Raw genomic sequence first — 10,004 nt, 5'->3', positions numbered from 1 at the left:
GTCTAAATAACAAGAGCTAATCGTAACGCTTTTAGATCATCGACATATTTAAGCTGCGCGCTAGTATAACACTAACCGTAATGTTTTCAGGTCATCGACATATTTTGCTAAAATGTCGTGAACACTTCACGTCAAGCACGTCAAGCATAAGTACTTTCACGTCATCTACATATTTTCCTGGAATGCCGTGAAGCTGCGTGCTAATATATACAAAGAGTGCTAATATATACAAAGAGACGGGATAACAAATATGCACGGCAGGGTATTCAATAATCTCAACAATACTTCCAGAATCGATACAATAACAGCAAACCAAAGAATAAAAGACAATGCAAACAAGAGTGGTAAATTCAACAACAAAATAGAAATATATAACTGCATTTTTTGTAATGTAAGTTACATCAGTCATCAGCAAGAAAATGAGTGAAATATTAGATTTTACAAGAAATCCTCTAGTAGCCTTAAATCAACCAAGTATCAAAATTACATTCTTCAAACACTGAATATTACTACCCTGGACTTCAGCTTGAGCAACATCCGCCTTTCTTCATAGCCGATACATCATCTTTGCCTCCAATATTAAGAGTTTGGCCCTTGGGCAAAACAGCCGGGTCGTCTCCAATGTCAAGCGCCTTCCTACTTACAACATGATAGATTTGAGTGAGCACTTCGGTGAAGGAAGACTCTACATTCAATGCCTCTAGAGCTGATGTTTCCATGAAAAACGTATTCTCACGTTCAGCAAAGGCCATTGCATCATCCATTGGAACAGCACGTAGGTGACGTAAATCTGCCTTGTTTCCTACTAGCATGATTACAATATTGGTGTCTGTGTGATCCCGAAGCTCTTTTAACCACCTCTCCACATTTTCAAATGTGATATGGCGGGTAACATCATAAACTAGTAAAGCACCAACAGCACCACGGTAGTAGGCACTTGTGATTGCGCGGTACCTTAGGGGTAAACAAGAGAAGATCAGATAAATTATTGAAACCTAAATGCAAGATCATCATAGATCTTAAATATATATCTCAGAAATGATATGTCTCACTCTGGTTTTAGCTTCGGACTTTGATTTATTATCAAAACTCAAAAACTCTGGTTTTGAAGCATTACCAACATCAAGGAAAAATGAATCAGGATTCTAACTCGCAAAAAGGCCAAGAATGTATATTGAATTCACAATTTACAGGCCCATGAAAAAATAATGACAGTCCAAATACAAATACAAGCATAAATCAAAAGAATGCAGAAGGTTAACTCTTTTATATCAAACTCTGACAAGATTCGAGTTTAACAGTGTCAGCACTACAAGGACTCTTAAGTTTAGTAGTGTTAATGAATGCTGATATCCTCTCCTACCATAGGCATCTTTGGTTGATTACCATGAGCAAAACAGAACTTATGCCTTCCAGTAAGATATTACGTTCTTGTAATTATCACTCGTTTGTTCAGAATTAAAGCATCAATCTTGTCTATGACACTAGATATATATCCTTTGACTGTTTGAGCATCTCAAATGCATTGAGTTACTTCTGACAAAAGAAATGGAGCCAAGAATAGTTCTCAATTTCAGTACGTTGATGCTCACATCTGTTTCAGAAAAGACGCGGACATTTGAACCCAACAACTGACAGATATTATGCAATTCCGAGAACACAAATAGTTACGAGTCTATGAAATTTGCCACAAAGTTATACATAGTATCCACAAAAAACTCGATTATCACATTGCGAAATTCTTCACTACATCATGCTATTAGAAAAACACCCATGGATCCAAAGAACAAGAATGATCAATAGCCGAGGATATAGCATGATTCAATTAAGACAATCATCGTCGCAAACAACAATCCCTCAAAGAGCACATAAAAGCAATCAATCTATTCGAATCTATTATCAAACATCAATCACATTGCGACAAATTCTTATCATAATCTATACATGATCAACAACAAATCACAAACTGCATGTGATTTATCAAACACATAAATAAACATGCATAGAGGGAGATAAAATATACACCTTTCTTGGCCAGCAGTGTCCCAAATCTGGGCCTTAACAACCTTATCATCGACCTGAATGCTACGTGTTGCGAATTCGACACCGATAGTCGATTTCGATTCAAGGCTGAATTCGTTTCGAGAAAATCTCGATAAAAGATTCGACTTCCCAACACCCGAATCTCCGATCAAAACAACCTTGAACAAATAATCATAATCCTCATCTCCTCTAAATGATGCCATTTTCGATACCCCTCTTGTTCTTTCGAGCCTATATATTAATTATAACAATGTCGATATATTTGAATGATGATGATCAAACGTGAAAATTTTGATGTAAAAATTGAATCAGGTGTGTATTTGTTTGTTTCATTATGTTTAGTTTTTCTTGAATGGGAGATTAAAATTTGCTAATTAATTTCCCCCAACATTTAGGAGGATAGAGAGAAACGGATTTATTATTATATGTACAAAATGTTTACTTTTATCGGGTATTCACTTTTGTTTGTTGGCAGCTCAATTGGTGGGAAATTTCAAACCCCCGGCCCCGTTTTTAGGAGGTTGTTATTCTGGGCTTTTCGATCTCTCAAAGTGTACATAAACGCTTTGGGCTTTACTGGATTCAGCGATTTTACAGATTTCACTGAATGTACCAATACTGGTTTGGAGACTTTACGAACTAAAGTAAAGTGATTTTAATATCCGCTTTCGCAATTTCTTACATATAATTTAAAGTAAAAAAGATATATTTTTACACATTATTTTTTAAAATTTATCTTTCGTAAAAAATTTGAATTTATATTTTTATTTAAAAAGTATATTTTGTAATCTCAAATTATGTGCCAATATTAAACCGACTATTATTTTAAAGCAAAAAAATCTTTAATTTATTATTATGTATCAATATTGATGTTAATACTAAACTCCTGAATTTGGATGTATATCTGGTGTCGGCTATCCGAATAAATAAAAACTATTCAAAAACTTTCATTTATTCGGATAGTCGACACCAGATACTGAGATCCCGATTCAAGCTACATACAAGTACGGTTTTCTTGTTATTGAGCATGTAATTTGAGATCTGTTAAATACGATTCAAAATATGATCTTGCGTATCATTCGTTGGCTATATAAATGATGATTTTAAAACAAATATAATATTATAAAAATATAGTGATAGCTAAATAAATATATGCTATATTAAATATATATTGATAATTAATTCATGACAAAATATATACGAATTATAAGATAATTTAAAATAAAATAAATTATATTAATATTTTATGATTTATGCAATTAACAATATAACAATGATTTTATTTTTTTTTGACAGTTATTTAGAAATTTGAAATATGAATATAACAGTATAAGAGCATCTCCAACCATCTAAAACCCTTGGCTAAAAGGTGAGTTGGCATACTTAAAATAAAAAAAATTAGCCAACAGCTCCAAAAAATCAACTCCAACCATGATCAGCTGTTGTCTATAAATTTAGCCAACCTCCTATGGATGGTTAAATTTGTCGAATCTCTGCAGGTCTGTAAGAAAATCTGTAGGAAGATTGTACATCATTTATTACCATATTGAACTGATATATTCTATTTTAACAATTTAAAATATTAATAACATATTATTTTTAAATTATAGCCAACCAATATAGCCAGTACCATTGAAGCAAAATTTCTTACAGGTTTAGCAAATTTTACCTAATATCTTGCATGTCCAATTTAACCAACGATTAGAGCCAACGCCATTGGAGATGCTCTAACGCAGTATTAACACAGCCGTGGTGTGAGTTGATTCATGCAAGTGAAACAGTTTGAAGGAAACATGTGTAGGTACATGAAGAGTCAAAATGGAGTGTTAATACAAGGGAATTTTGCAGAACACGGCCGATATATACAAATCACTCAACTCAATCAATCTTTTAACATCCACAGTGAATACACTGTTCCTACTGTTCACGGGTATCACTCCTAAGTCCTATTCCCCTTTCAACACTTCTACTCCACACGGACATGTGTATCTTCGTATCACGCTGCTCCCTCTGTCCCATTTAATTGTATACGTTTCTTTTCAACTGCTCGACACGCATTTCAATGCTCTTATAAAATATAGTTCCGTAACTTATTTTTGAGATTTTCTTTTTTCTGTATAAAAATATAACATCCAAACTTTAATTCAGAAAAAGAAAATTTTAAAAATAAATTACACAACTACACTTTACAGGAGCATTAAAGTCCGTGCCGCGTCCCCGTCCCCAATGTATACTACTCAGGGGACGGAGGGAGTACTTTTTACGAACTCGCTCTTGCTATTTCAATACCGAGCTGCATTGTGGCAGAATAACTTCTCATCTGACTTTCAACGGATCTAAACTGTACTTAACCTTTTCAATCCTCAAAATTAAGGAAGACTTGGACAGAAAAATTTAGAAGGAAAACACCTGCAATTTGCAAGGTACTATCAATATTACAAATGTGTGAAATAATTAAAAGTACTCCCTCTGCCCCCGCTAATAGTATATATGGGAGGAGGTGGGATGGATTTAATGCTTCAGTAAATTAGTAAATTTAGTATTGTAATTAATTTTTAAGATTTTCATTTTCTGTATGATAATTCATATTTTTATATAAAAAAGAAAATTTTAAAAAATAAATTATAGAACTATATTTGAAAGAGTCTTAAAATACATGCCGAGCAGTAAAAATAAATGTATAGAATTGAATGAGACAGAGAGAGTACTATGTTATATACGAGCAGTTTTATGTGAATGCTAGTACGTACTCCTTCCGTTTTGAAATATGGATCATATGATTTTTTTGCACAAATTTCCAAATTTTTTGACCACGTAATTGAAATCATTATTTTTATAATAATTATTCTAAATTATAATATTAATCATATATTTATATTTAGAAAAATTTTTTTGAAAATAATAATTTTAATTATGAAGTTAAACGACTTAAAGGTACGTGTCAACGACTTAGAGCATTCTTATCTATGCACATTTATAAAAATCGGTATTTGAGTTAAAAAGATGAATTATTTACATACTACTATTTTACCTGTGTAAAAATTGAAAATTAGAATTAATCGGTGAAGGTGTTTATTAGAGATTATCCGATAAAAAATCGAATATATAATATTATAAAAAATATTTAATATATTAGTTTAATTTACTATATAGCATATCATTTAAGAAGAGATTATAATAATTAATAGAATTAAAAAATTCTAATCTTCTGTCAAAAAAAAAAAAAAAAAATTCTAATCAAGAGTCACCTTTAATCGGATCGACCGAACTAGGGATTTTTAACAAGCATTTCAGAATTCTAGTTTCGTATCTGATAATCATTTTTGAATGAAAATTCAAAACTCTCGAATCTATTTTGAAGTATTTCAAAAATCTAGTTTCACGCCCTATTCTTGCTTTGTATCGTGGGAGGGTAATTAAGACAGTATGCTTGATCTTTTTTAGGGCTATGCAGGGAACTAGTACTGCTCATTTGTTTTGTTCACTGCAGAAAAGGCATACAATATTATAATAAAGTACAGTAAAAAAGAAGACTTTACAGGGAAAGATTGTTTAACTTTCAAGTATTGAATCAGTACTTATGTTTTCCATATAGATTGGTTCACAATAAGTACAACCAGGTGTCGACTAGCTAATGGTCTGATAGCCCTTTTTTCTGTCAAGATGTGAAAGAAAAATCAATAGCTTCACTTTTTACTGACTGGGCTTCAGTACTGTTAGGATAGCATTAACTTATGGATAATTTCAAGTTAAATCCGCTGTTAGGTTTTTTTTGTCTTGTCTATATTTGGATGTATTATCGGATGGATCTCTCTAATGTGTGCCCATGAGCACACATTATACATTAAATTTGAGAAGTTTAGTAGATTTTAATTGGTGGATTTGGTGTAAATGCAGGGGGCCATCCTTATTTATGATTAGATGACCAATAATAATGCACCAAATTCATAAAATTTAGTGCTTATTGTGTGCCCATGGGCACACCATATCTTAGTTTCTGATTTTTGTAAAATGATAGAAAGTCCTGTAAATTTTAACAACAGGACTCCTATAATTCCATGCATGCACTATGTTTCTGTTTCTTTATATCACAGAATCTCAATTATCTGTTGATTTTTTATGACAAATTTTTAGATTTTTGGAGGCAGATGATCTGTAAATATTGTCATGACCGATCAATATACCGATTTTTAAACTCTGCCGATTATTTTTTTGTACTGCAACCCTGCAGGCTGAAGCTGCTTATAAACAAAAGGCTTCTTGATCTAATGCACCAGAAGTAAAACAAAAGGATTTTTTAATGACCTAGCTTGCGTTACACAACTTTTAAGTGTTGAGAACTAACTGCCTTTGTATCCATATTATATTGTGAGTATATTGGGAGTGACAAAGAGTCGAATTGTGAGAATATTGAGATTGACGAAGAGTTGAACTTGAAATCTATGTGAGAATATTGGGGGTGACAGAGAGTCGTTGGAGAAATGTCCACATAGATTTTATGCTACATGTGAACATAAACAGCAGCAAAACATATAATTATAGTAACCAGAAAACCTGGATGAAGTTATGAAGATATGATATCAGCTTAAGTTGCATGCATACACACAGTTTGAAACATGTGGCCTACCAGTACCATATAATCAGATTTCAGATGCCAGTTGTAGAAAGTTATAAGAAAGTAGAAGAAGCAGCATATGTCATTATACATATGGTTAACGTTTCAATGTACATACACACATAACACAAACATAGTACTAGCAATTTATATTAGTCCACAGATTTTCATATTATCTGTTCCTCCATTTTCAGAACCATTAATAGAAACTTATACAGATTCAGCTAATTCAGCAATATGTAGATATATAGTAACTGATGCAACATCTACTGAATGATCAATCAACCGGTCACTCCATCTTCCATTTATATCTCTAGTTCTGCAAACCATCAAAGAAGAGCAATCAAATTTATGCAGTTTCGAAAACTATTCATGTAAATCAAGTTGAGAATTGGGTATATGGCCACCCTTATTATATTCCGACTACAATAACATAATATACTCATATGATGCATATATTACCATGTGAATGGAGATGTGAGTTAGCGATGGAGGCGGAGAGCAAGTAATAAAAAGCACCATGCTGGAGTGAGTGGAGGGTGACGCCCCACTCATTGGTGACCACAGGCTGTCCTGAAGAGTGTATGAGCACAGCATCATCGCCAAAAGCTTCTCTCACATTGAACGGCCCAGATGCCACCTCAATGGCTACGTCATTGATGAAAACCGTTGATTTCCTCACTTCCTCACCTGCACCAAACATACTCCTCATAGAAACACAACTATATATAAATACACGAAACCAGATCGACTAAGCAAAGCGGAGAAGTCAATGAACAGTAAGTAATACTAGGGAGGCATGCACACGTCCAACCAGACAGATTTAACACAAATTCCGGACCATGACACTAAAAAATGACCTCTTCTTTACTCCATCTAACAAATGTTGTTTACAACATGTAACGCATGCAATTTAAAGTTCCATCTGGAGTCTGGACTGTGTTTACAACATATATCAGATTTCGAAAGAGTCGGAACTAAAAAAGTATAGTTAATAATTTATCAGTCAACCGAAGTTTAAAATAGTTTTTCTACTATTTTTTAACCTCAAATTAAAATTTGGGAAAAGAATATATTAATATTAATCTTAAATCAGGATAGCTGCCTCTGAGTCCACGAGTATGATGTTCATACAGTATTTGTTAGAGTTTCCGGAAAAAGTATTGTTTATACAGAAAAATATAAAGATACAAAAAAAACTCCCTGTTAGCAATCTGGCGCAATTGACATATAAGGAGTATAACTCTGTTTGAATCACTGATTTACAAGTCAAACAACTGTATATATATGTGCTATCAAATCTAGGCTAGGAGCGCTGAAGTGATTACTCATTCAATATGTGCATATGACCAAATATGACTGTGATTTCACTCTTCTTCTTCAACACTATAGATTGTTTGGTCATGTGTATACTCTTAAGGTTTACTTGTGTCAAATCTAAGCATTGTTGTTTCCTAGATACATAAAACACCCTCTATGCTACAAGGAAGAAACTGACTTTTATAGCATATTAAGATTTGTTACAACTTTGAAAAGCCTGCGTAAACACATTTTTGGAATTTAATGATTATTGTCTTGATTAAAAACACAATCTTTACACCTAATTAGTCTCTTGTTCAAGCAGTTGAAATTAAAAACAGTGACAGAATAAACAAGTGTTGGATAAATTATAAGGAAGGATGGGGAAATAGAAAAGACAAGTAGAGAGTTGAGAAACCTTGAATGTGATTGATGGCAGACATAACAGAGGGAGAGACAGCAGGAGGAAGAATGGTTTGAGCACAAGTAGGAGTTGCAGTAGTCACACTGTAACTCAACAGTTGCTGCATCTTAGTTTTGTCATTATCTTCCCCCCTCTTATAGTAATTACTCACACCTCCAAGATTCATCAAGTCAGTAAGCAAAACACTAGCAGAAGTACTACTACAATTCCCAAAAGCCTGTCCTAAGTGTTGAGAAACACTGTTATTGTTATGACCTACATAATCATTTGATGCCACAAGTTCAGGAAAACAAAACCCTTGTGCCAAACTTAAACCAGCTGCACTTGAACCACTTATTAGGCTACTCTGGCTCCCCGGGAACATGTAGGGTTCCGGCAAGAAGGCACTAAAGTAGGGCTGGTTCACTGAGCCAGTTGGTGAGTTGAGCCCATCTAGGACATTACAAGAGAAGGGTTTTCTTTCGGCTGACTTGTGCGAAGACTTATCGGATGAGGATGAGGATGAGTTGGACACTAGTGGAGCAGGCTTGGCTATGGCTTGAGGGGAAAGAGTGTGAGTACTGAGTGATGACTTGGTGGTGGAATTTTGAAGGCTGTTTTTCTTGTTTTTGCTTCTGGATTTTCTGTTCTGGAACCAGTAGAAAACATTAGCATCACCAACTTGACCATATTCCTGAAGCTGAGCCCTAATCCTCCTTATCTCATCTCTGGGAGGATTCACCATTCCAGAGTTAAAGATCCCTTCAAGTATCCTGATCTGCTCTGGCTTCGGGTTCCACCGCGGCTTCGGTTCATGACTTCGTTCTTGATCACTCACTGTTACATCAAATTAACCATATATATTATCAAGATTTTATTTTTTTTTCACATGAAGCAAAAAAAGAAAAATAAATAAATTACCTGAAGATGTGAAAGGTCTTGAGATAAGAGGGGCAATATCATGTTGCCATTGATGGCGGTGAGAGTTGATAGAAGGCTTAGACCTGAACATGCTAGGCCAGTTTCTTTTTGATGAATCCATGTCTCATAGATCTATCTATCTATCAGCTTCCTCTTGAATATCAAATGAAACTCAACACAAATATGATGTCTCAGTACCTTATGATGATAGAATAAAATATGGTCAAGTTAAAAAAAAAACAATAAAGTGGAAAATAATGTGATAAACAAAAAAGGGAAAACAAGAGACAAGAATCACCTGTAGAAAAACAAGCAATAATAGAAAAGGATATTAAATGGAGAGGGAGAGGAGATAGAGGAGTCCCATAACCTATACCTAAGTTGTTGGATATGATAATTGAAACAATATGTATTTTATATTATATGGTACTAGTACTATGTGTATGTTGATATTATGAAACGAGCTGGGGAATACTTGTAGACTACACAAAGCAGAAAAAGAATGCCTGTGGAAGAGCAGCATGAGGAGGAATGAAAAGAATACATGCTTGGGCTTTTATTAGAATGCTTGACAGTGAAAACTCCTTTATCATCAAGAGATAATTAGCAGTTTTGTGTGGGAGATCAGAACATGTCTCTGATCTCCTTCTTGTACTTAAAAGAGTGAAATCAGAAAAGCTAAATAGCATCGCTAAAAAAAAACAGGACAAAACTGACCGTCTG

At 33.9% G+C, this 10,004-nt stretch overlaps 2 protein-coding genes across 3 annotated transcripts; both read right to left on the bottom strand.

Moving 5' to 3' along the window:
* Positions 1-353: 353 nt before the first annotated feature.
* On the bottom strand, positions 354-2,473 carry LOC108194761 (ras-related protein RABA1f). The gene is made up of 2 exons (XM_017361701.2): positions 2,026-2,473; positions 354-954 (listed from the first exon to the last, which is right to left on the bottom strand). The coding sequence occupies exons 1-2, from the start codon at positions 2,244-2,246 to the stop codon at positions 522-524; spliced, it is 654 nt and encodes a 217-aa protein (XP_017217190.1). The 5' UTR covers positions 2,247-2,473; the 3' UTR covers positions 354-521.
* A 4,277-nt stretch (positions 2,474-6,750) lies between these two features.
* On the bottom strand, positions 6,751-9,702 carry LOC108195974 (WUSCHEL-related homeobox 9). Of its 2 annotated transcripts, XM_017363016.2 has the most exons (5): positions 9,580-9,702; positions 9,282-9,479; positions 8,376-9,197; positions 7,121-7,348; positions 6,751-6,977 (listed from the first exon to the last, which is right to left on the bottom strand). In XM_017363016.2, exons 2-5 carry the CDS (start codon positions 9,400-9,402, stop codon positions 6,964-6,966), a joined length of 1,185 nt encoding a protein of 394 aa, XP_017218505.2. In that variant the 5' UTR covers positions 9,403-9,479; positions 9,580-9,702; the 3' UTR covers positions 6,751-6,963. The 2 variants fall into 2 exon arrangements, with proteins under 2 accessions (XP_017218505.2, XP_063941939.1); XM_064085869.1 differs by lacking the exon at positions 9,580-9,702 and having other exon boundaries at positions 9,282-9,543.
* Positions 9,703-10,004: the final 302 nt, after the last annotated feature.

Source organism: Daucus carota, chromosome 1 (assembly GCF_001625215.2).
Source record: "Daucus carota subsp. sativus chromosome 1, DH1 v3.0, whole genome shotgun sequence".
NCBI classification, from domain to species: domain Eukaryota; kingdom Viridiplantae; phylum Streptophyta; class Magnoliopsida; order Apiales; family Apiaceae; genus Daucus; species Daucus carota.
The sequence above is the reverse complement of the archived record's forward strand: the minus strand, read 5'-3'. Positions and strand labels throughout refer to the sequence as shown.

Excerpts from the sequence above, each read along its gene's own strand:
- LOC108195974 (XM_017363016.2), bottom strand. The coding sequence starts at position 9,402 with ATGGATTCATCAAAAAGAAACTGGCCTAGCATGTTCAGGTCTAAGCCT. Across the intron at positions 9,198-9,281 it reads AAGACCTTTCACATCTTCAG|TGAGTGATCAAGAACGAAGT; the intron begins GTAATTTATTTA and ends TTGATGTAACAG. Across the intron at positions 7,349-8,375 it reads TGCCATCAATCACATTCAAG|GTGAGGAAGTGAGGAAATCA; the intron begins GTTTCTCAACTC and ends TGTTTGGTGCAG.
- LOC108194761 (XM_017361701.2), bottom strand. The coding sequence starts at position 2,246 with ATGGCATCATTTAGAGGAGATGAGGATTATGATTATTTGTTCAAGGTT. Across the intron at positions 955-2,025 it reads GACACTGCTGGCCAAGAAAG|GTACCGCGCAATCACAAGTG; the intron begins GTGTATATTTTA and ends TTTACCCCTAAG.